General features: G+C 36.6%; 1 protein-coding gene across 1 annotated transcript; it reads right to left on the reverse strand.

Annotated features, from left to right (window-relative positions):
* Positions 1–31: 31 nt before the first annotated feature.
* Positions 32–27,786, reverse strand: SEC23A (SEC23 homolog A, COPII coat complex component). Its single transcript, XM_056492635.1, has 20 exons — positions 27,712–27,786; positions 24,084–24,325; positions 22,187–22,244; positions 21,847–21,933; positions 20,446–20,682; positions 20,267–20,346; positions 19,234–19,378; positions 18,749–18,907; positions 17,818–17,933; positions 16,282–16,405; positions 15,087–15,167; positions 13,903–13,992; positions 12,620–12,726; positions 11,464–11,617; positions 10,663–10,740; positions 9,531–9,692; positions 7,976–8,062; positions 6,366–6,521; positions 5,702–5,767; positions 32–1,462 (listed from the first exon to the last, which is right to left on the reverse strand). Exons 2-20 carry the CDS (start codon positions 24,302–24,304, stop codon positions 1,373–1,375), a joined length of 2,298 nt encoding a protein of 765 aa, XP_056348610.1. The 5' UTR covers positions 24,305–24,325; positions 27,712–27,786; the 3' UTR covers positions 32–1,372.

Here is a 27,786-nt window from a genome sequence, read left to right on the forward strand (position 1 = left end):
TGACAGAAATCAGCACAATAAATACAAAAAGTGAGAGAAAAACATGTATTTTATTTGTATTGAGGCAAAAGGAGCTCATCTCACTTAGATCAAAGAAATGGAGAGCAAGTGATTTAATCATGTTTTCTAGAATTTACAGAAAACAGAAAAACCATCCTCATGTTTATCACACCAATAAAAAACTGAATTTCCTATGAACTCCCTATTCCTTTAGACTTGGCACATTTTTTATCGCCCACTATCACACCACATCTTGCTTGTCAAAATATTTTATTTACCTATGTAAACATCTGTTTCATGTGTAAACTTCAACAAGTAAATGGGAAAGCCTACTAATTTATCCACCCCAAAAATCAAGTATGAACTAAATATCAAATTAATTACATCATATTCTACATAATACTGTTTTGACAAGAACTATAGCGTGTTGAATTCATAACAAAAAGGATGCAGAAACAAAAAGCAGATGTGCAGTGTCATGCATTAGTGTAATAACATTATAAGGAAATAATAAAAAAGGTAAATTTTATTTTTAACTATACTCACCAAGATAAAAATCAAGCCTGTTCACTTAGTTCATTTTGGTAGTGTAGGATTTCTTCTTAGCTCAAGCTGAAAGTGTTCACTTTTGAGCATATTCACCTGTTACTGTGTTTGATAATAGACACTTTGGTCAAAATACACATGGATTTAAATTTGGTGCAACAGCGGATTTTGTACATTTTTAGTTCAAATTCCCTAAGCTGAAATAAAGAAAAACTCTGTTCCCAAAGAATCAAACAGGGTAAATGGGAAGAAAAACTTGAAATTAAATACCCCTAAAATAAACAATGAACAGTAATATCTCTGCAGGAAATAGAAGTTCATCAGCCTAAATCAAGACTGAGTTAATACTATTCTCATATGCTTTTTGTTGTTGCTTTGTTCACTTCAGGCTCAGATTGAGTGAAGAAAAGTAATCACATGGCAGTCTGGAAAGCCAGACATCACCAAAGATTTCCTTTATTGTTCAAAGGGCCTTTGTACTGCAGAGCATAATCAACCCCAACCATTTAAACAAGAAACTGAAATCACATCTCAAAGTTGTTGCAAATGATCTCCAAGTAATTATAGTATCACAGTAATCAAAGTGACTGTTCTTTTTCCTCCACTTATAACTGAATCTACTACCTGTAATTTTTACAAACTGCAGTTCACATTAAAAACATTTGCTGATAACAAAGCTTTTCTTTGAAAACAACACTGCTTTACATCTAGTCAGGCAGCTTGTGCATATCAGAGCATTCTGTCAAGATAGACATGGAAAAGGGTAAAGGAGAAAAAAGCTGAAATATGGCTGCAGTTTGTCTGTGCCTCCAATGCACTCAGAATTTTAGGCAGCACTAGAGACGGCGAGTTTCTTCAGATGATCCATAAATACTTGTAAGCTGACATCATCAGTAAGAATGGGTGCTCCAGACTCCTATGAAATAAGGGAAAAAAGGAGAACTGATTATACACATTGTGAAGAAATACCATTTTAAGACACAATATGTTCCATTGAATAAACATTTTACAAATTTTGCAAGATCTTAGAAGCGTATCATTGCTGAAATTCTCTGACAAAAAACCTAGCAGACTGTACATTTACATAAATTTTCATACATTTACATGAATCCAAGCATAAACCACAGCTACATTCTCTTCCATATTAACATATATAGCAATGACTTGCTGTGTAGCAAGATCTTTACATCAGCCATACAAAACTCAAGTGTTTTTGACGGGTGCTAAATATTAACTTACAACTTTTAAATGTAAATAAAATTTCCACGGCATAGTTCCTGCATCATTCCTACCTCAGTAAAGCAAAAAGGAGACAAACAGTAATATGCAAATGACACAACCAACAAATCAGTGTCTGTCAGTGAAGCTCATACATATCAAAATGGTCAAAGGAGGAAACAAATCCCCTGAGAGTCTGATTTGACACAGTCAAGGTCACCCAGCTTTCCCAAAGAGAGGTGGACCTATTCTCTCCTGTGGCTCTGCACTGCCACAGAGAAAGACCAAGCATCTGAAAGTCACAAGCAATCAGATCACAAAAGAATTGAAAAAACCCTTTTGGTAGATTCTTGCAATTTCACAAATCCAAGAAGTTCAAAATGGTCATGTTTGAATTAGTATTTTTAAACAAATTTACAGCAAAAATAAACCAGCAGTTGTCAACTCTGCAAATATTGCAAAGTAACTCCCTTAAGTCTTTTGAGACCAGTCTAACACTATGTCCATTTATAGATATAGGAAGAATTCCTGTACATCTCAACAATTCAATCTTTTCAAAGGCACTAATCATCCATATTTCTAAATAAAACCAGAGCTGTCAGGACTCTTGTAAAGTCTTCCAAAACACAGACATAAAAGTCTTAACGAGGATGCTCAGAAGTGGTGCTGTTTTCTGAGAATTGGCCAGAAACAGTTCTCAGTTAATGATCAAGAGACAAACCCAAGTGCAGCAAGATTTCTTGGATCACTTCAACACACAGCCACTCTCAGGGAATGCACACTAAATTAGCTATCACCTGATGGCATCTGAGATTAAAGGATGCTCTACTTCCAAGCCTGTCAAATGCTAAGTCTGAGCTCTCTTATTTAAGAATCACAGAATTATTTACACAGAAAACACCTCTAAGGTAATTGAGTCCAACCATTAATCTAGCACTGTCAAACCCACCACTAAACCATGTCCCTAAGTGCCACATCTACATGTTTCTTAAGTGCCTCCAGGGCTGTTGACCCTACCACTTCTCTGGGCAGCCCATTCCAATGCTTGACAACCTTTTCTATGAGGAAATTTTTCTGATATCCAATCTAAATGTCCTCTGGCATAATTTTTCTGGCCATTTTTTCTCTTCCTATTGCCTGTTACTTGTGAGAAGAGACCAACTCCTACCCGGCTTCTTCCAGGCAGTTGTAGAGAGTAGTAAGGTCTCCCCTGACCCTCCTCTTCTCCAGACTAAGCACCCCCAGCTCCCTCAGCTGCTCCTCACAGGACCTGTGCTCCAGAGCCCTCACCAGCTTCTCTTCCCTTTCCAGGACACATGCCAGCACCTCAGTGTCCTCCTTGCAGTGAGGGGCTCAAAACTGTACACAGGACTTCAAGGTGTGGCCTCACCAGTGCTGAGTACAGGAGGATGATCTCTTCCCTGATCTTGCTGGACACAATATTCTTTATCCAAGCCAAAGTGCCATTGGCCTTCTTGGCCACCCAGGCACACACTGGCTTTTCTTCAGCAGCTGTCAATCAGCAGTCACACGTCCTTTATGAAAATTTCAACTGCATCTTCAAACACCAACCACATAATATAGATGCACAAAAAGTTCATCGTTATTCACTGAAAATGCTTTCTATACTATTAAGGCACCTGCCTGCTAAAGTTTAAAAAAAACCTTTACTTAAAATATTAAAAACCAAACTAGGCAATTCATCACCTCCTGAAACACATTTTCAGTGGTGTGTGGGTGCCCTCTTCAGGTCAATGTGGACTTTCAGTTTTGCACAAAATAAAATATGAAACAATCCAGGAAGATTGTGAGAAAAAAAAAGCAAGATCCAAATCAGTTTTAAATTTCTCCCAGACATTACATTTCTCATTTCATAATTAGTCCTTGATTCAACTTTTTTCACAAAAATCCTGCAAATACAGGAGCATATTATCTTGAGTACACACACTGCAGTGCCCCTGGGGAGGTTAATACGCCATTTCTTATGTTACCCTAGAACTGAACTCCTTTCAGCATTAAAACAGACAGCTATCTTTTGCAACATATATCAGAGTCTCACCTGTCCAGCATAAAAAACTCTTATACAGATCAGTTAAGAATTTTTTGGTATTTATATTTGGAATACTGTTTCATTTGATTATTAATTAAACAAGAAGAAAACAGTTGTCCTGTACTGCTGGAAATGTGAAAACTTGAAAAAATTCCAGGTAATGTTTAGATTAAAAATAACACCTTCCAAATTACAGTAATTGTGCATATATTGAGGGGAAACATGATGAAGAGAAGCACTAACAAACTGCTGGTTAGATTACCAATTTTAGAAGCAAAAGAATTTGGGATCTGTGTTCAAATTGTTCTAGACCTGACTGACCTGAATTCAGTCCAGAATTTTCAAGTATTTTCACTGTGGACCTCAGTGCTGTTCACTGCCAGAAGCCTCATTAGAACCAATTCATTCTTAGAAAATGTAGCCTGATAAAACTTACTTGACAAAGATGACTGCCATAAAATTGCCACAGAGCTTTCTCACTCATGACTTCAACACTTAGCAAAACACTCTAAAAGCACAGTTAATATGTAGCTTCAAATGTCTGATGCCATTACATTTGCATGAGAAGATGACACTGCACTGGCACTTATTCACTAAAGCTGAATGTGGAATAAGAATGTGGAATAGAGATGCAACGCTCAAGAATACAACCTTCTACAGAATGTTTAACTTCTGAACATAACTTCCTTCCTAAAGACAAGATTTGAAAAACGATTCCTGGTCAACCAGGCCACAGAAATTCTGGAAAACATCAGTACACTGACACTGGTATATTTTCCAGCTCTTGCTTATAATTACCTTCAAAACTTATCTCCTCAATTGCAAAAAAGTCCCTTAGATTTTAAGTGTCTCATTTCCAGTATTTTGAAGGTATTTATAGGGATGAGATCTAAAGCTCTGTGATACAGGTGGACAAGAAGATAACAAAACAAGGCAGCAACATGCAGATTTGAAGAGGAAGCCACCAGGCAAAGGTCAAGCAGCTTTACTAAAGGCTCAGCAAGATGGAAGAAGCGATACTGAAGTGTTACAGTTGTGTTCTGCCCTTGAGCAATACATGCACATTTTCATCCACAAGACAGCTAAGCCTGACCAAAGCTGCCTAAGTCCTCACTATCACTCATTCATATATGAAAAAACACACCCACCAATATGAAAATTATAAAGTGGCTATCCTTCTTATGTCTTTCACAGCAGCAACAGGGAACCAATCCTATTTGACTACAGCAGGTAAAAAATTGGCATTTTAATTCCACTGCAGTGAAGACAAGAATATGATTCTACCTTTCAGACAGGCTGATGGGTTTGCTCCTCTCTCCCACCAAAGCAGGAACATTCTTTGGTAAGATCTGCATCTCTGCTACTTAGCAGAATGAAACTAAACTTAATTACAGGTGAAGTTAAGTTTAATGAATTGTAAATTGTAAACTTAGCTTAATCAATCATTGTCTAGCCTTAGAATGTTTAGTACAAAGGCAGGAAGTGCACTTATCAGTGACTATTCCAAATCTTTTTATCTGTTGCCTCAATAAAATATCTGTGCTTTCAACTTCGCAAAACTGTTTCAGTGAAAGTCCTTGGAGGCGCTCTGTCAGGCAAACATCAAAACCATAGTCTTAAGACAACACTGTCTAAGAAAGTGGGCTAGACATGAAAGCAGCCTAACAGAAGCTTAAAATAATAAACCAGATCATCTCTTTCTGAAGAAGTAAAGCCCACTTTTCTTAACTTCTGTAATTTTTTGTCACATCAGACCAAAACGGATTTATTTTTCAGTTTTAAAGACTGCATTATTACTTATTATTATTACATAATGTGCCACCTGCCTTCTGAAATAGTGGGGGAAAAAATCATGTGTACAAGCTTCATCAGCAAATTCATACTCACCTGTCCCCAGGCATACATATTGTTATGAGTCTGAGAGGGATTTACTTTTGAAAGCAGGAAACGAGCCTTTAAAAAAATAAAACAAAGACAATAAATTGATCTTCTCAAAACAGAATTTTCCTGCACTCAAAAAAAAGTTGCATATGTATGAAATATGTAATTTCTATTATCTGGAGATTCAGAGACACTGCAAACAGCACCTCTGTAAATAAAGCCACTCGCTGATTCCACAGCTATAATGAACTGCTCACAACTTTCTGATGCAGCTGAAAGTAAGCTTTTTGTCTTTTTCAAGCACTAGCAAAGCAAATTTGAATATCAACAAGATATGAATTAGTAACTCTTAAAAAAATAATACAAATAGTAATTCTGGTATTGGTTCAGACACATAGACAAGGACTGTCTTTTCTGCCTTATGCACCTTTCACAAAGAATCTGACAGTACAAGTCAGTATGACTAAAATAATAATAACAAACAGGAGGATTCATAGATTAGGGGGAAAGCTACTAATAAACATCTTGTTCTGTAAAAGCTTTAAGATTCAAAATATTGATTTGCAATTTATACCTATTTCAGCAGAGAATGTATGTTTACTACCAAAAATATCTCACAACATTACTAACACATAATTTCCAAGATTATACAATATACACTTCACCATACCTGGCTTCCTCCATGCTCTGTATCAATGTATCTGGGCATTGGAAATCTGGAATGGAGAATTTCTTGGGCATCATCTATTGGAGCTTGTAGCAAGTGGTGGAAATTTTCATATTCTGGCATATCCTGGTACCCCGACTTACGCCACTGTGCTATGGTCTGGGGACAGGGGAAAGAAAGAAGTTTAAAACTGATTCACCAAACTTTCTTACAGGATATACAGGTCTTTTCAGAGGAGAATGTGTCATTGCTGGCCTTTTTTTCTACCACTTGTCCCTTTCTACCATATAGTATGAAAGTTAATTTTTAAAAACCAAGATGTGCAAGTAACATGCTACTAGATAGTTTTTTTTCAAACTCCTAACAATTTGTGGTCCATCTGTATTTTCTCTTTTTTTGTCATCTTTTGTCACCCTTTACGTGCCAAATATTTTTTCTGGAGGAGGTCAAAGATATTATTTACATTTCTCTAATATGCATGTCTATGACATATAAGAAGTAAGTATTTATACTGATATCTTTCAGAGTCTGTAGCACAACCTCCCCACCCTCTAGGACCAAAGGTGGCTGCTCAAGGTCAGCTCACTGGTGCAGCAGGGGCTCCTCCCTCCTCTGCCTGGCAGCTGCTTTTAAACTGAGGGTCTTACTTCTGGCTACATGCCTGAGCTACATGCCTGTACCAGGCCATGCACCTACTGATCTGGGCCTCCCCTCAGGGACTTGACTTCATGGCCAGAACTTGGAGCTGCCTCATCCCTGTCAGCTTGTCTGGTAGGGACTGAAGGCTGAGTCTGGATACTGCCCACAGCTGCTCTGCCTGCCTTGCTCAGGTAGAGTGGGGTCAGGTCCTCAGTGAGAAGACCCTGCCTGCCTTGCAGTGATGCTCAGCTCCCTGTTCCCCTTCCCTCAGGGAGCAGCCCACCACTGCTGCTGATAGCCCCTTACAAAAATGAGATAACATTCCGCTACTTAAGAAGTGCTGAAGTTTAGTAAATATTTTTATCAGTGCAGCTACAAGGACATGATCCAGAACAATATTTTTCAAATTCTCAGCCATGAACTATTTACAGTTGTAAAGTAGTAAAAAGCAGCAGATCAATTCCTCCAGAGAGGAAGAACACTAGCAAGTCACAAGCACTTTAATTTTATTACTAAGGAACATCTTATCTACCAAACTGCCAGAGCAGTTCCATTCCTCCAGGACAGTACAGACGAAGGGTAACTATAAAACTTGGTGCTCTGACTACCCATCCCTGAAGAACCAATTTAAAGGTCTAAAATAAGTAAGTGAGAAGTGGGGAGGAGGGGGAGGCAGGGTATAACACTCTCCAAGTAGGAAAAATACTGAAAAAAATACTGTGCTTATTGAAGCTAATTAATCTCAAACTCATCATAAGAACCAGAATCAAAAGGTCAAATCATGTCAGGTATCTGCAGACAGACATGTTAAACTACCAAACTACAAACATGAACTAGGACTCTGCTCTCAGCCATGCAGATTGAGAGGGTAAAGCAATGAGGTGCATGACAACTGGAGCCTGAGTCACAGTGATTTCCATAATGTAGCACTCCTACAGAAAAAGAGTAATTATATAAGAAATGACAGTTCTTACCTCTCCATGATAAATAAGAATTTGGAAAAAGGTGTCCATAAGGAGAATGCGATCTGGCAAAATGCTGCTGCTATCCAGAAGAACAGGCTAAGATTTAAAAATAAATTTTAAAATTATCAACTGATGCAGAATTGAGCAATCACATGGCATTGCCAGGTTTTTTTAATCAGTAACTGAATCTTAGGAACTTTTTCAATCACTTGCTAAAGCTCTGTATTTGCTCCTTTTCATGTTACACATCTGCAACACACACAATTTCATTCTGAAGTTATCCTGCCTGATTCTGTATCTAAAACTTCATGAAAGTAATAAAAAATGTATTCAAGAGCTGAAACCCCTTTCATTATTATGCACTTTGCTAGTCTTTCATGTACCTCTGCATTTACCCATTGAATGCCATTAATTTGAATTGCATTTCAATGCATAAGGATTCAACAGTTATTCAAGTAAGAACTGGGGTTTGTGGGTTGTTTGGGTTTTTTTTTTTTAGTCTTGTTCTTGCAGCATATTATTACTGTGCATGTATATCCCTCAATACTGTATATAGTAAATACTCACAATTTATGAAATCTAAGGTAAGATTTAAGGTTTTAAATCAACTTTTTAAGGGTAGTGACACTGTATCAGTGCTGCATGATTTAACTGAATGACTATTACTACAGATAATAAAAACATCATCTATTCCAAGAATCAAGAAAAAAATACTATTATTCATTCTATACAGAGACACCAGCTCCTGTTAAATCATATTTCTCCTTCAATCACCAATGGAACTACTTGGTTTCCATACATGGGAGAGTGATACTATACTTGCAAGCTGCTCTTCAGAAACCAGCTTATGACTTTCATTTAAACTCCACTTCTAAAAAGTCTTTTTTAATATCCTTATGAATAGTCTAAAAAATAAACCACCACCTTGAAAAAAGTTAGAAATTCAACCTGCCAAGGTTCTTGACTACTATGCTTGTTTTCACTGCCTCCCTCTATTTTATGTAACAGACTACTTTTGTTATCTGCTGACACAAAGAAGTGTCTGACACTTCTTTCAGAAGCTTCTGGAAGATTAGCTTTTTATTTTAGGTTCAAACGGAATGTGTCACGACAAGGTCAGCTGGAAGGCTCTGTACTAAATCTACACATAACGGGAACCAAATCAAAATTTGAAGCTTTGGATTAAGGTAGTAAAATAGAGGAAATTTTGTACACTTTTAAAAAATATCAACTTTTCTTTCAGGCAACAACGAAAGTACATTTTTATATATTTTTGTTTGTGTTTACATTCTGGCTCCACAAAAACAAAAGAAGCTCTCAAAAACTAACAAAAAATACCATCCTTGAGTTTAAAACATAGCCTCTTTACAAAATAACTTTTGTTTTCAGGACTGCTACATCAGAATTCTATGATATGCCTTGTTCATAGCTGTTTTAAATTACATTAATGTTCTTCCTCATACAATAGACTTTAAACCAATACATTTTGTAACAGCAAAGACAGCAATCATCTCTTTCCCAACAAAGCACCTTTGAACCCACTATGGAGTTATTCTACTGATACCTCTGGAGGTCCATTGAAAGAGTAGGCATAAAGGATTGGCTGAACCATGATAAGCGACTGGGTTAGATCTTGTCGCATAAAGTGATGACGATAGTAGGAGCTCTCATCCGGACTGTTGTTAAAAACTTGCAAGAAAGGAGATCTTCTCAAGTGAAACATGAACTGCAAAACAAGAACCACTGCTCTGATCTTTGATAGATCAAAAAGATAACTGTTCAAGGAAAGAAATATTTTCCACAAACTACATGAGACCAACGCCACAACAAAACTGAATTCTAACTCCTTTAACATTTTGAATTTATATATACAGTTTTGCCAGTTTTTACACACTCCCTTGACAGTAAGAGAGGTATCAGAATGGGTAAACCTACAAAGCAGCTTTGAAATCCTTCCTTTACTGTAAATTCCACTGTTCCTGTGAGGCAGGTTGCTGTTCTACAACTAAGTTATAGCATGTGAGCAGAAAAAGGAACATTAACCACAGCAAAGTCAAACTTTGCTAGTAAAAGCATATGCCTTCATTGCTGAAACAAATTCCCCACATGCTGATTCAATCTCTACGCAACACTTAACATCGACAGTCAGATGAGTAGGTAACTGAAACAGAAATATCATGGAAATGTATGAAGAGTCCAAAAGTGAAGTATCTGGAGCTATCAGAAGGGAGAAATTTATTAGAATGGATTATTAGCAAAGAAACTATTCAAAGTTTAATAGTCAAGATCAAGTTCACTGCACAGAGAAATGTCTCTTTTCTGGTCAGCATCAGACATCATATGGGAGAGAAACAATAAAGCAAACCCATTCACGTTCTTATGGTTTCTGAATTTCTTCAGTAGAATAGTCCTTTAAAAAGTGTCATTATATGAATTACAAATTCAGGTGAGATAAGGATTTCATTGTAGGAAAAACAAAAATACATATAGTTAGATATTTAACTCAAAGGGCAGAGGACAAAAGAGGACACAGCAGCAATGGCAACAGAAGTGATTTTCCTAATGTCACATGCCAGAGCAGCTGGGGACAGGGGGTCTGTTCATCCTGATATGCCTTACTGTACTCAGTGCTACGACTCTTTCTTCACTGAGCATTCTCTTCTATCACTACAGACATACCTTCTAGACAAACTCACCTGTGGATAAAGTGAAAATGTTTCTGAAAATCTGAAAGAGCTTGGATCATCCTTGTGATATTCTCCAAATTTCTGACACTGGAGTAAATGAGAAAGAAAATCTATATTAAGAAATGCACTTGCATGGTCATGCCATTACTGTAAGTTGGGTTTTAACAGGCACATGACTTGTGGTGCTTGCAACTTTGCAACAAACAGAAATGCAGCAAAAACACTGACACAAGTTCTCTTTTCAAAAAGCAGTGATTTTCTTGCATATGAGGCTTTAAGAACTTTGTGTGTTTGTTGTTTTCCCCTTTAAAATCACTAAGCAGACTTAGATAATTAAACAGCCCAGAAAAAATGGTTTAAAATTAAATTTTTAGTAACTAATTAATTACAAATAAAAATTAAAATACATTTTAAAAAACCCAAACAGGCAATTGAACTTTTGAAAATAATTTAAAAACCCGTATGGTTTTCTAGAAACTTTGCCTCCTTTTTTTTTTTTTTGTAAAAATATTTATACTGAAAGTAAGAAAGTAAAAAAAACTTTGATTTCTGCTAATCACATGCTAAAATTTCTCTAAATTCCTGGCAATCATCATGTGCTGAGGAAACATTAATGAATCAACTGAAAATACACCTCTTTTTTTCTTAATTTAAAATAGAAAATCTTAGCTAATTCTGTATAACCACAAGTGGAAATTAAGCATTCAGTTCATTTTTTGCTTTTATTTCAAAAGAAACTATCTCTGAACAGTAATCACTTATGTGTCTGCAAACAAGACACCCATCTGACTCTTTCACAGCTTGTTTTACCAGTCGTATAAGTTGTCTGTCCAGCCACCTCAGCACATCAGGGCCCTCCTCTGTCTCTGCCCTGTACACTGCCAGTCTGGCCATGAGAATTGCAGCAGCTTCCTGGTCAAAAGATGCAGCAATGTTTTGAATCTGGGTCTGTGCATCTGCCCAGCTGCAAAATAAAAATACAAGGATTTGCATCACAGTGAATGGAAAAAAAATCCAACCTTAAAATATCCCTTCAAAATTAAGGCAAAGAAAGTTTAACAGTTAGCAGTTAAATAAACACATGCTGAAGCTTAAAAAAAATCTACTGGGGAGATTAAATGAGCAGCCTCCCAGTTACCCATTCTTTAATTGGAAATGTTCCTTATTTGTACAGATGCCATGCAAACAGTGAAACAAAATATAATGTCACTAATAGAACAGCAATTATATTTTTTTAAATTAATGATGAAAATTTGTTACACAAAACAGCATCCACTAATCTAATCACACATTCCCACATAGGCAATTTTCTTGTGCACTTTGCCAGTTCTTTCTAATTTACAGAGTAAACTATTAATTAGACCTCACATCAGTCACCAGGATTCAACTAAACACAACTAATTAAGTTAACAATATAGTCTTTTCAACAGTTAGAGCAATGCTTTTTTCAATAAACTGAATTTTCCATCGAATTAACCATGCAATCATCTCCTTCAGCTGAAAGTAAATAAATGTCACTGGACATTGAAAAATGTCTTCAAAATATGAAAACATAATTTCCTAAAATTCTGAAGTATTTTGAATCAAGGAATCTGCAAGTAAAGGTTATACATGGAATACCAGGAATACCAGTTATACCAGGAATTACCATTTAAATCTGAACTGCAGTTAGCATTCTCAAGTTAAATTATGAAGTGATTTTTGCCATTCTCTAACTCCAAACATATCCTCAGTTCATGCCACAGAATTTCACTCAAAGCTTCCCTTTGTCTAAAATCACTTGGCTTTCTTCACAGCACTCCAACAATAACATTATACAGCCACTGTAACCTCTCAGAGAAAACACAGTCCAGAGAACAAGAGAGGAAACTGTCTCAAACAAGAGACTGCTTACAAAATCTACAAAGTAAAAGGCATATACATCTATACCCTGACTTTTCAAAAATTATTCACAAGTAAAACATACTTTCTGGCAACTGTGGTCACTCGGATACGTCTCTGCCCACTGGAATGCTGGTACTGAGTCACAAACTGGATTGCACCACGTCCTCCTTGAGGAATGGGAGCATTGTGCTATGTACAGAAGAAAAAAAAATGAAAGAGAATCTCAAGATTTTACAATATAATTTGAAAATGTATAATTAATAGAAAATCATAACATCCTTTGCAATAGGCAGCCCAAGTTATATTAATGCATTGTCTGGTGCTTTTGTTATGTTGAGTACCTTTACTAATCAACTTGAAGATTGTTAAGGGCTGTTGGAAGCAGTTGCTGACTTCACCAGATACCCTTAAAGCAACCAATGCTCTCCTATTACACATGCCCTTACAGAGACAACATTTTCCAAGGGGCCTTACAATTCCTGTTTACAGCACATTCTACCTGAACACCATATGCTTCACTGGAATTACAGGATAAGAAAACTGATACTAGTCTAAAATGTTGCTCTCCAATAGTGCCATCAAAACAAAGATCGGAAGGAATCCAGATGTAAACATGAGAGAAGGATAGTTGAAATCAGCTATTACACACAATAATTAGGCTGGTTTTAGAGCTACTAATAAAATGAGCCCAACACAAATATGCAAGAAGTAAAACAAAAACATGGCTAAGGTAAATTCAAGTTTTCAAACCTTTGCATAGATAACAAACTATGAAATACAGCATACTAAATATATAGAATATACAGTCAGCTCAGTTTCTGAGCTGCCTCTTAGAATAAGAAATGGTATGAGAATGAGTACCACACTTGCCCCTCATATTTTTATCCTCTTTTCTAGTAACCCCTTAGGGAAACCAGACTATTTTGCCGTTCATGCATTTTAATTAAATCAATCTTTGCTTACAAATACTAGCAATAAATTAGAATGTAACACTATGTAGTAATTACCTTGTAACAAAAATATCAGAAAAATACTGAAAAGCACTTTTAAATATACAGATTACAGCATTTTCATGTAATGCAATTAAAATACATTCAATAAGTAACACACTGAAAGAAAAACAGAAGTTAGAGATTATGAACTCGAATCAAAATTTGTAGAGTTCTTTAGTGCTCATAATTACATACAGGATTAGCCCATTGTTAAGCAGTTTATGTCCACCTCTAGACTTTGACAACACAAAATGGCAACATCATTTTTATCTCAACTACTGTGCTTGGGAGAATCACACAAAAATACAAGCTTCAACAGTCATATAAAGTAAGATTACTGTGATTAGTAGACAAGTAGACAAATATTTATTACCTGATTTACCACCTCAAAGTAAAGTGCAAGTGTTGTAGTAGGATTAAGACCACAAATCTTCCACTGACAAGTGCCTCCTGTTCCAATCTCCTGCAGAAAGATTTTGTAATACTTGTATAAACCAAAAGCATTGCCTGGTTCGTGAAATACAGCATTTAGCCATTATAGGTAACTGTTTGCAACTACTCTCACAAGCTTTCTCCCTGCTCACTCTGTCAACTTCTCAAACACTCCTGCACAGCAACTGCAGTGTTGGATGTAGGAATAATAAAAAAAGAGACTGTTATTTTAAATAATTAATACATTAGAAAGATCAGGAGCTGGCATTAGAAAAAGACTTAAAAGCAAGTCAGAAACAGGAAAAAGTACCAGACTTTGCTTAAGCAGAGGCAAAAAGCACATGTAAGCAGAATGATTCTTGTAAGGCGCAGCATAAAACTTTAAGTAATAGCTTACACACTGTATTTTACTTAACCACACAGTCTCTACTAACAAACAAGGTAACTGTACACAGGTAGCTATGTATTTCAACTGAGAATTCCTTTTTGACATCAAAGCAACATAAATATCCAGCAAAACCAATTAAAGTAATCCATCATCCATAACAGACACAGTGAAACCAAACAAAATACTTAAGGAAAACTATGCTGGCAATACTGTCACTGTGCCTGTGTTCACTTGAAAGCTCTATGGCTAGAGGAATTGTCCAATTACCACTGAAATGAGTTGCATGCACTCTCATCTGATTCATATTCAAATTTTAATTCAGATAATTGCAACAAAAAAGGGTTTGGAATAGAAATTAATCATGATATATGCAAAGCAGCAGATGATGCCACAACTGAATTTTCTATTACCTCCTATGAAATAGAAATGTAGCTTAATAAAGGAGATGTAACTTTAATTTATTTTTAGGGATTTCAACTTTTATTTTAATATATGCAATCCCTTCAGGCAATGAAATAAGAAAAATCTGTGCCAGATCACCAAGAACAAAAAATGCTGGTTAAATTGAAATTTTTATGTTCACACTGATGCAATCATAGATATTGAATTTAAAATCAGTAAAAAGTGAACACTTTGTTCCATTTATGGAAGTTTTAGACTCTCTTCAAATCCAGAAATCTTAAATCTTGTTTTTCCATGGGAGGATATTAACTCCATTTTCAGTGAAGTTTACTTACATTTTCTGAGACACAAGGTCCCTTAGAATTGAGAGACACACAGGGTCCAATTGCTCCAGAAATCTTCACTTCTCTTGAAGTCTTCATATTCCAAATAAAAATATACATTAATGTGCCATGCTAAAGAATTCAGTCTCATTTTATCATTAAATAATTAAAACCTCAAGGCATATTACATTACTGATACCTATAGGAAAGGTTATAATAGTGCTTGATACATTTGGAGACACTTTTTTTTGTTTGTTTGCTACACCAATCAGTATATCTTAAGAGCATGAACATGAATTAAAACATGGAGAAAAGCTGCTTGATTTATAAACACGGGAGCCTATAAATTATACAGGGTAGTTTCCTTTCTAATGAAAGGATTAAAATATTCAAAGGAAAGATTAAAACTGAAGACTAGTAAAATAAGCCTACAGACACCTGATAAGGAATTTATACTCTACGTCCTCAACAAATTTAGCTAAAAGCAAGATCCAGTTATTTACATTCTTCCGAAGTCACTTTCCTCTTTGAAGTGATCAGTACATCCCTCTAGAACTGGGGCTCTCTTTTTACATTTTCTGGGATCTTTCAAAAATTTCACATGAATATGTATATGAAAAAAGAGGGTCCAACTATTTGTCCTAGTAGTAAAAATTTAAACAGAATTTCGCCAAAAATGAAAATAGTCTCATATTCTTCTATAATATGGGATTATAATATTTTCCAAGAATATTCCAAGAAGGAAGGCAGTGCCTGAACCTACAGCATATTCAACTCTAAGCTTCTCACATCGGTGGAGGCAAAAAGGACATTGTTAAATTGCCAGAATGGATTCTGATAAGAGGAAAATGAAAGAAAATTTGTCCTGGACTACATAGAGAAACTGACCTACCTAAAATGAAGAAACCCCTGATAACAAAATCTAAGCTTACAGCATTGTGAGTTTCGAATAGGAACATTTATTTTGCTTTAGCCTCTCTTTTAGCTGTCACTGAATGCAAGGTGAGAATAACTATCATTATACCTAACTCACATTTACAGAATCCCAGAACTGCAAAAAGATAGCTAGGACTATGGACAGCTACGTACAGACCAAATACATCTGTTAAGCATGTTCCTAAAAATTCTTTAAAAGGGCAAAGATTCCACAGTTTGTAGCCATCCTATTCCACTGTTTCATTAACAGACTACATTTTTGTATGCTTACCTTTATTTCTAATGTGCCACCAAATCCCATTTTAAATTGTCCTTGCATATCTTTGGTGAATACTCTCTGAAACGTTTGTTTGAATAATGATGTATTGAAAGAATCTCCCATTACCATGTAGCCTCTACACAACAACAAAACAAACAAACAAAACCCATCAGTTAAAACAGATCATTTATATAGCTCATTTTTATTGAAGACTAAAACTAAAGACAACTCACTGTGAGACATATTTTTACCTTCTTAGAATAGACTAACGTTAAATTAGTATTTTGCTACAATGTTAAGGATGAAAGTTTTAAGTGAGCTTCTTGCCCAATGCATCTTAAGGTCATCATATTATGTAACAAAATTGTTTACTGGGAAAATACTGTAATGGACTTTCAACACTAAGGATGCCTCAAGATCCTGTCACACAGAGTCATTTACTTCTAATATTTATTGTTCCAAACTACAGTATTTTGTGTAGTTCATTTATTATTTCAGGGTTAAATCTAAGCTCAAGCATGATTCATTTTTATGCTTAGCAACATTCTGTGGATGTAACTGCAAAAGTTGCCACTTGTCAAGAAATATTATACCCTGCCTTTAGAAAATAGTAATGGGAGACATTATTTTCAGTCATCAAAAAATGTTAATTGAGACCTTTTAAAATGTGTCGATAGGTCAGACATTACACTCAAAAGAAGGTTCCAGGTGGATACTCAAAAATAGAAGAAAATAAGACATTATAGGACATTATTAATAGGATAGAATCCGAAATTCCTCCCTGTATGCAGGATGTAACCAAGACTAAAATAGAAGAGCTGTAGGAGAAATAAATAAACTATACATTAAAATGACAGAAATAGAGTGAGTCACAGGAGTAGAGAAAAAGAGCAAAATAGTACAAACAAAAACACAACTTGAGTTTGATGCAGAAAAGGAATAGGTGTCAAATATGCAGGTCAAATCAAATTTTAACATAAATATCCTGAACACTGAAAGCTCCCAGACTAAGGCTATACACACAGCTCCAAAGAGAAGCTGTGATTAGCATGGCCAAGCTGGCCTGAAACTCAAGAGCTGTACGTGATAGTCATCTAAACCACTAGCTGAACCTATAAACAACAATTTATAAGAGAATGACATAAACAAGACAGAAAGAATAAAAGGATTTTTTTACTACTATGAGGAACAAGAAAAATAAGGACAGGTCCTTATCTTTACTGAAACCTGTCACACAGATACACACAGAAAAACAGAAGCAGCATTTGTGATAAAGTGTCTGTTTAAAAGATATCCATGGTATTCAAGCCTCAAAAAGATCATATTAAGAAAAAACAGCAAACTCGCTCCTGATTAAACCCAAAATTGTCGTGACAAATCTGCCAGAGGCCAAGATATTCCAAAATTCCAGTGCAAATGTAACCATCACAGTTTATTAGTGTGTTTATGCTTTTTTTTAAAAAAGCAGAACACTTTTTGCAAGTGCTTCCTGCTAAACAACTTTTAACTGAGTCTTCATATACTACTAACAAACAAATAGACACGTACCCAGTGTAGTTGGGGCAACACTTCATCTCCAGTAGACCAGTCTGATCCAATGCACATGCATATATGTCAATAACATGACCATTTGTTGCAGCTCGATTGGCCAGGGCTTCAAAATGCTAAATCCAAGATGAAAATACAGTTCATTGCAATTTACAGTGTGAAACTCTCCTCATCTTCACATTAAATCCTAAACTCACAAAATTTTCCTAAAACAACATTTTCAGATTCTAGTCACATAAAAGTATATTTTTCCTAAAGTTAATGAGACTGGAATTTTCAATACTTGGGGTCTTTTTTCTGGTCAGGTAAGAGCCTGACTCCCACTAAAGAGAACAGCAGTTGCTATTTGAACTAGAAAATTAGTTTGATCTTCTCCTTTTAAACTTTGCATTTAGTACTAGATCCAGCACGGAACTGAATTTACTATTCTAATCTCAACTATCTACAATGAGACATGCCTGCAACTGCACTAATTGTTTAAGCTCCCATTATAATCAGTCAAGACAAATTCAACAGGTTTTAGATGCAGTTCATCAACCCAAATGTACCTTCTAAATTAAATTAGATATGACTAAACTCTACAGCCTAATCCTTCCCCAACTACAGAGACAGTTTTGAGCATCTGCCTTAGAAGCACCAGCCTTACAACACCAGATATACCATTTGGTCACATCGGTTTTTTCTGAATTAAACCAGAGAAACACTCCAAAGAACTTTAATGTGAACTAGACAAGTCCTAACTCAATATACCAAAATTTCTGAAGAAATTCTTGAGACATATTGCTATTCAGAGCCAAATTAAAAAAAAAAAAAACAAACACACAATTCCCACCTCTTTTTATATTTTCTATTACCAACAGCATCTTACAGGGCCCAACAATTTAAATGTTTACTTACTGGTAAGTAATGAAATCCCATGATCATCTCTTACCTTAGTACCCTTTTTAACATATTTTGCATTGTCTTTTTCGATGTCATGCCATGATCTTATGGGTAACTTCAATTCATCCCCTACAACCATGCCAGGTCCCTGCGTGGCTGGTCCTCCAATGAACATCATGATGCGTGCACCAGTATTAGGGAAAGTGCACTGCAGGAAATAAATGACAAATCAAACCACTGGGTTTTGCTACAAACTGAACAAAAGAAATAGCTATGTGGGTTTTTAATCACACTGATAGGAATTGTAATAACTGCATTTTTTCACTCCCAGAAGTTAAATCTGCCAGTAATTCATTCTTAATTTTGCCTTATTAAAATATGCAAATGTCTACAAAATTCTATGCATGTAAGGGATCAATCAGAATCACTCTACAAATCTAATACATATAAATGAGCAAGGTTTTTACATATTGATTGTGGCAGCTTTTCTGCAAGAAAATTATCTACATTTAGCACAGCTATAAAAGCTTTTACCTCAAGGAGTCCAACAGCTATAGACAGGGCCACTCCAGAAGAACGTAAGGGCCGTTTTCCTTGTGGAACAGGCCAAGGATCCCGTTGCAGTTCACCCAAAAGATCAGTAAGATTCATATCAATCTTCTGCACTGGTTGCAAAAACCTGGAAACAAATACATGGAAGCAGTTTAGATTTAAATAATTAAATAAAAATTTAATTAATTAATTGCTCACTAGCAATATATTAGACATATATTTCAGATGTCTAATTCTAGATTCTGGTCTGAATTCAGAACAGGGTCTCTGCTTCATCAAAATAAGGCAGTTCACAGCTACTACATATACATTCAGATTAAGTTAAGAATTCAACAAGTTCAGCAAAAATGAAACTTGTAGACTTAGAGATAGCACCACTATCCACAAAGAACCCTACCCAGTCAAAAGAACAGTGCAGGTGATGACCTATGAACTTCAAACAGAAATTTCCTTACTTCAGCAGCAAGTGAAGATCAGGAGAAAAATGAACATGGTAAGATCTATTTCATGCTGCTGCAAGCAGTCTACATATGCAGCTAATTTTTTGAGGGCAGAGACAGCAAAATTGTCTTTCAATAATTTATTAAATTTCTTCTATGTCACAGTGAAATACACAGGAAAATCAATCAGCAGCCCACAATTTCCCAATGAGAGACCAAAGAGGGGGGAAGAAGAATAGAAGAGGGACAAAAAGGGAAGGCACAACAGGATATCTGCATAAAGGGCACTTAAGCATCTATTAACACTTTCCAGAACACCAATCAACAGAAGCATTTATTTATGTATCTATAACATGCCTCTCAGAGCACTTCCAAAAATCATCCAAATATTATTATTACCCATTGAGAGAATTCTTCCCAGTACAAACTGTAGGTAAAAAACATTCTACTAGTAAATTTGTGCATGACCAAGAAGTTTGGCTGTCAGCTTATTGTCTTAATGGTCATAAAACCTAAGTTTTCCAGTACTTCAGTGGAGTCAAGGAATATGTTTTAAGATGTTCAAAGTAGATTACCTGTTAGAAGGTGGTGGCTGTTGCACTTGAGGACCCCGACCAACTTGTGCAACAGCTACTTTTGTAAGCCCCAGCATTTCCTGCAGTCAAATAAATAAGATTTCATTACAAAAACTGTTTACAGACTACTTCACCACTAGCACCTTAAGGATTTCTTTTCGTTTGCTTCTGTTCATTACCTGAAGCTGTTTTGCAGAGAGGTCCTTCGTTCCTCTGAAGACATAACTTTTGGAAATTCCTTCACAGCCAAGTTCATGAACTTGCACCATTCGGCCAAAGGTAATGAGACCCACTAATGCTGTTGGGGGCAGGAGACTGAGGGACATTTGCATGGATTCCTTCAGAGCTTGCAAGTCTTCATCTTCCATGCATGTATCCACAACATAAAGAAATATCAATGGCATCTGAGGGCCACGCTTTAAGAAACAAAATTAGAATTGTAAGAAAAACAAGTCTTGCAATATTTAAAGGATCAAAAATGAACAACTAAGATACATCTTGTGAAAGTTTTAATTTTAAATGGCAATGTTCCATCTAACTTAACTGTCTCTCTATTAGTAATCAGGATCCAGAACAAAAGCCCTACCAAAGTGAACTCAGTACAAAAAGGAAATGCTTACTACAGAAGAAAAGAAAAAATCCTTTCAGGATATCAGGTAATTTTGAAGAATGAGCCAATCATATACATCTTCTAATATACAATGAGCTTTTATTGCTCCAAGTGAACAAAGCAGTCATAAAGCTATTCACAATTATAAATTATTCTAGACTGATGACAGTCCACAGCATTTCATCTCCTAATTTTACTCTAGAGGTCATCATTACTTTTTATGCTATCTAAACTAATTTTGCTGTACTATGAGCAAACATTCCATTTACTTCGCATTACAGGAGTTGCAAAAAATTACAGATTCTGTTCAGTATTCACTCTTCCTTTCATAAAAATTCGTAAGACTTCAGTGAGGATTCAAATTAAGATTTGCCTCACTGAGGTCTTACAAATTTTCATCTTCAAAAATTAATTTGGAGGTTAAAAATCTGCAATTGCAAAAGTTTTCAATTTAGAAGTTTAGGCCCATTTTTTTACTTCTATTCAAGTAACCTCTCCCCTGAAAAAGGATTAATATTAAAATTCAAACACCCAAATTGAATATATATTAGATGTTGTCTCTAAACCAGATAGCACTAGAACTAACTACTCATCATTCAAATACAAACCTAAATTCAAATGATTAATGAGAGGTCAAATCTGAAGAAATTACTTCAGCAAGAAACAGTGGTGAGCAGCCTCCTGACACACACAAATTAAACTCATTGTAAAGAAACAGACCTAACAGAAATATCACCTTTTGAGAACTCTGTTTTTTTTTTTAACAAACCAATCTTATTAGCCATCCTAGTGCTCTTATAAAATGTTTTCCTTTTCCAACTGATGGCATCAATGTTCAATCTACTAACAAGCACATCAACAATCACAGTCACCAAAATAGAGTGAAGAAGTAAAAGAAGTAAAATCAAAATTTATTCTTGTTGTATATTGCAAGGCAACAGATGTTCAATATTCTATTTAATGATTTTACCTGTACTACATATTCAATGCTGGAGAATTGAGGCAAAAGTTCAGCTGGCTGATTCATTTCAGATATACCAGCATAAGTAGGAGGAAACTGCAAATAAAAATACAGAAATTAAATATAAATAAAAGATTACCATTTCCACAAAGGAAAAAAACCAGACTTTTTTTCAACAGATATTCACTACTGCTGCTATGAAAAAATCTTAATGCAATGTCTGAAGATACAATTGCACACTCCTGATCTTGCTGTCAGTTTCAATTTGCAACTATAATTTGACAAATTAAGGCTTTCATTTCACCTTGTAAAAAATATTTTCTTTATGCTGAATGTTTCATTTTCTTACCTGATTTCTCTGGTAACAAAAGTTGCAAGCCCAGAGTTTTGCTCGATAATCCACTTGGCTATAAAAATACAACAGGAGAAGTTTATATAGCATGAACAATTAATTTTCCTCCATTGTCCATAGAACACATGTCTTTAAAACTTTAAAAAGCACATTGACTTTGAAAAAGCTTCTTTCTAATATAGTTTCTTCTAAATACCCACATTACAAACTGAAAATAAGTGGAGCCCTACACAGATATATCAGGCAAATTATTGTGTTTAGGGAGAAAGAATGGCCTTCAAGGAAAAGGTGCAAACAAGAAATTTAAAAATACAGACTCAGCACTTATATTAGAGTCTTTCTTCATGGTTTTAGTAAATCTTTTTAACTCTCCTTATCTTTTAATTTTTCATCTTTTTATGCCTCTATCTATTAGCTGTCAGAGTGTGGGACTAGCCTAAATATACATTATGCCCTAAAAAACCAGTTTCCAAGATGACAGATATCTCTATAAGAAAAACACTGGTTTCAAATTATGAGTCTATCTCCTTTTATCTACATTTTTATCAGCATTCAGACAGTTAAAATAAAAAATGCAAATTCTATCTTCATGTCACAGATGTCTTGAAGTCCTAATCATATCTTTAGGGAAAGTCACCTTAATAGTTCTCAATGTACACTTCCTGCTATTACATCTTCTCCTGTCTACAAGAGCAAAAATCTTTTTAAAATATCATTAAATCTTCAGGTAAGTCCCAGCATGCTGTAAAAAAAAAACACAGATCTATTACTATCTAATTATCTTTACCAGTTATAGGGGGGCTGCAAGTTACCTAGCCCAAAGTGCCACACAGACTTCTAAAGTCTCCTCAGATTGAGTCTCTAACCACCCTCTCAGGGGAAAAAAATCCAGTCATTACTTGCACATACAACACCGGAAAAATGAATACAGTTAACTGCAATGTCAGCATCTGTCTGATCTTCTACAACTTTATCTTCTCATTGTTTTTCTTCCAGCTCTCAATAAAAGATAATGCTTCTGAAAAACTTAATTTCAACTAAGTCTGACTACCAGTATAACCAGCCACTGTTGTTGCTTAATACTGAAACATAACTTTACAACTGCTTTGAAGTTGTCTTTTCTCCCATGCAGGGACAAGTCATTCATAATATTAAATTTGTTCTACAGGTTCTCTGACATCATGTCTAATTTCTATCGATCAGGACCCTTACCATGCCTATCAAACTCCAACCTAGAAATCATTCTGCTTCTTTTCCATATATCTATGACAGGAATGACATATGAAACACCTCCTCTGCTTCCAACCCAAACTTACCCACAACTAGTCTACAATCATTTGAGCTTGTGCCAATACCACCTTTAAGCTTAAACAGCTTTCCACCCTTCTTCATACCTACTTCTGATGTTATCTATCTATCTATCTATCTATCTATCTATCTATCTTCTGTTTTGATAAACTAATGCGGATAACCTGCTTTGGTCCACAAATGAACTAATGTCAGTAATAAATGCAGTTTATTTCACTTGGAAATTAAACTATATTAGGGTCCAACAGTTCAAAAGATACAGTATTGTAACTTTTTACCCAAGTCACTTTCTAGAGGGAAAATACAAGAGTATACTAACTCCCAAGATGTATAGTTGCAGAGAAATAACATACCTAATCAATACTAAGTACTTGAAACAACTTATTAAATGAAAGCTATGTTTTCAGTAAATATGTTACATATGCAAATCTATGTGCAGAATTTTTTAAGACCTGTAAGTCTGCACTGCATAATGATGTGAGGAGTACCTGAACTTGCATAAGCCAGATCTTTCCCACAGTTCAGCTAGCACTGTTCTCAAGACTCTAAGGCAAAGTACTGGAACAATAATATGCATTAAGTTTACCATAAGGGATTCAGAACAGCTCGGCACGTGGTCCTACTGCACAACACTGGCTCATACTGAATAGGAGGCAAGTCTGGCCGCTCCTTCAGTGGTGTGAAGAGCGCAGCCACCGGGACCACCATTCTTGTAGCTTCAAGACGACTTGAAGGCCAAACATTCCAGCTGAATCTAACTCCATCTCTGTCCTCATTCTGCTGGATGAATTCCAGGAAGGTTGTCATGATCGACTTCTCTCTTTAACACTAAAATAAAAAGATAACTGTCAGTAGAATGTTGACATGCAAAGACTTTTAACTACTAAATGTTGAATGCATGTAATGACAGTCACACATTCAAATACTGTAACTGAGCTACAGCCAATAGAACACTGAGTAGAGCTTCTTAAATCCTAAAAGGAATGTGCAGAATTCTAAGGGGAAACAAAATAATGCTGTATAAAAATTTTAAGAGTTTTTTGGTATCTCATTATGCAGTCTACATGTAAACATAAAGGAGTAACAACATGACATTCCACAAGAGTACCTTCCTACGGCAATGCCAGGAAGCAACTTTGTAAGAAATACAAGTGCCATATTCCAATACATTATGTACCAAGGAGCACTTTTAAACAATTCTTTGAACTCAAATTTACCATTTTGGCCACTGACTTAAGGCTTTCAAAGCTATGATTACTCAGAAGCTGGAAGACTGGGGAGCACAGACAATTGAAAAGCTCAACAGGTACCTGTGAACATCTGATAAAGTCAGCAAAGAACACGCCCTCCCTCCATTCCCAAACTCCTCAGCTATATATATACACACAGTTCCTGACTATCTGCTGCATGTTACACAGTACCTTTCACAGTACATGTAGCACAGGTTTTTCCAGGACTCACACTGCCTAATAATTAAGGATTTACTGTAAAAGCCTACATGAACCACCTAAGAGGAAATAAAAAGACTCCTAGATCTCAATTTATACTGTACAAAGTTAATAAACAGCTATCAGAAATGCTGGAACCCTCCTGAACGGGAATTTAGATCAGGAATTCTCCCAAGCACACTGACATTCTTAGTTCTGACCTTACATACATTACAGGAGACTCACAGAAATTCTCAATTTACCAAAACCTACCTCTATCTATCAAAATTATAATGTCATTGCATCTTTAGTTTCTATGAGAGCTAAAAACTTTTAAAGTTATTTTAAATTATAGCCTAACTTAATGCTTTCACTTTAATTGGAATTTTCAAGAAAACAGATTAACAAAATACATAAATACATAAATATATAAAGCAAAGGAAGAGCTGCATTTCACAGTTAATATCTTCAGGAAATAATCAACTGCCAGTACTTTAATGGGCATGTCTTACTGATATTAGGAGCAAATATGCTCCTATCTAAACACATCATGGCAATTACAGCACATGGAGCATGAGGGACTTTGTGCATAAGAGCATTTCCACCATTGCTTTTACTCAAATTGCTGCAAAGCCATTGGGCAGGGGACAAAACTGAGAAAAGAGAGAGTATCTGGAAGTTGTAATTACAGAAATTAACAGAAATTAACTCAGCTACGAGAGGAAAGAACAGCCTGCCATTTGAAGAGGATATAGAATTTAAGAAATTTCTGTCATAATAAATCAAAATCCATCCATATTTTGTAAAAAGGTTAAAGGAACATTATTTCTGAAAAATGGGATATTAATGCAAGAATCTGCACAATACATTTCTCCACTATAACCACAAACTGAATAATCTCTCCATTTAAAAATTATTTCCTGAGAACACAGAGAAAATTGCAACTTTAGGCTATTTCAGCCATTCACTGGCAGCAGATATAGACTCACCAAATCCAGCTCCACACACTGCAACGTGTCACACTTTCTGTCCTGGACTTCAAAGCATTTTCTCTATATTTTATTCCAGCTGTGTTTAAAATGGCTGCACTTGGATATTACTTTTATCACTTGGTTATTACTCCTTAAAGGGCAATGTTCAAACACCAGTGTGCAGTGACTAATCATGTGCACATGGCTACATAAACGATTTGTTAGATCTACTGAGCTAAATACTGTTATTTTCTATTAAGTGTAGATTTCCTATTCAGAAGGCAAAAGTGTACAAAAGAATAATCAAGTTCTCTTCCACCTTTGCTTCTTTTCTTCCTTTTCAAGAGCCAATAATGCTTACCTATTTCATCATTCATCAAATGTGGAACTCTTGGTCTGTCAAGCTACATTCAGTACCATTGTTACAGCTATGCAGACACATTTTCTGAGACAGGTGTGAAGAGGTATTGCATTATACAAGCAAACCCTCCTGGCCTACAGGCTACACACCAAATTCTGGACACCTGAATGCCACAAAATACACATCACCCTACTCAGAAAACCTCAGAGAAGAGATTTTTAGAACAGCTGAACAGCAACAGTTCCCACTTTGGGGTGTCACTGCTTTACCTTTGCTGCAGATTAGGATATCCAGAAAAAAAAACAGAAGTCCTTTCTGGCTTGCTTCCTCCCTCCCACTCTGCTAAGGCTGAATGTACCTCACAACCCTGCACCATGAGAATCTCAACTGTCTGTCACAAAAGAAGCCACACTTGAATTGCACTGAGTGTCACTGGCTGACTATCAGCACCTTTCAAAGTTTACGCATCACAGATAAATATGTCCTAAAACAGAACATCCCCAAAATAATATCCTTGCATGCATATACAAACAAAATCAAAACATTTTTCTCTACAGTACTGTAAGAGTCCCAGCATAGATAGACCAAAGTCCCTCATAGCACCGTGTGTTTAAATACAACTAAATGAGTACAGTTCACTGCTCTTTTCTTACAACACAGCCATTCTCTCAGTTTATTAGGCACCAACAATCTCGTAAAAGAGATTAATAATAAACCCTTAATTAATTTTTATGCCCAAATCATATATCAGATACAAATCTATTTCAGTTCCAAGGAGGAACTAAAATACACGAGCAGAATGATTTAAATAGTTATCTAAAGCAAGTTGCTGCCATTTTCACCACTCAAACGCAGCCATTCTCCAAATCTGCTTTCCCAGACCTCTCACTGAAAACTTTTTGTTTTTAAACAACCACGGTGTATGACAACCCACCTGAATTAAAAAACACATAATCAAAGGCAGCAGGGCCTGCATTTCTTGTAGCTTTCCCTACAGTGCAAGGCACCCCCGTCAGTGGCCCAGCGGCACAGGTACAGCACAGCTCCGGGACAGGCGCTGCCGGAGAGTGCCGCCCTTTACCCCCGGCCCTGGAAAGGCCGTGCCCGAGTGCCGGCAGCCCCGGCCGAGCTGGGGGCTGCTGGGGCCGCTCGCCCAGCCCCGGCCCGGGAGGCCGCGGGCGGTGCCGACCACCGGCCGGCGGTAGCCCCGGACCCTCAGGCCCCGGGGGCCCCGAGAGCAGTTTCGGGCAGCAGGAGATGCTGCCTCGGAGGGGACGCGGGGAGCGCCCACCACGCTCGCTCCAGGCCCGGCAGCCGCGCGGGGCCCCGCGGCCCGGGCGCCCCCCGTGCCTCCCAGCGCGGACAGCGGGGCTGCCGCCTCCCCTCCCCGCGGCGCCCCAGCTCCGCCGGCCCGGGCTCCCCGCGCCCTGCGCTGCCCCCTCAGCGCTGCCCTACCCGCGTCCCGGCCGCCGCCGCCGCCGCCGCCGCCGCCGCTCCCGCTGCGCTCGCTGTCCCCGCCCGCCCGCTCGC

The sequence above is a fragment of the Oenanthe melanoleuca genome, chromosome 5, assembly GCF_029582105.1.
Source record: "Oenanthe melanoleuca isolate GR-GAL-2019-014 chromosome 5, OMel1.0, whole genome shotgun sequence".
NCBI lineage: Eukaryota > Metazoa > Chordata > Aves > Passeriformes > Muscicapidae > Oenanthe > Oenanthe melanoleuca.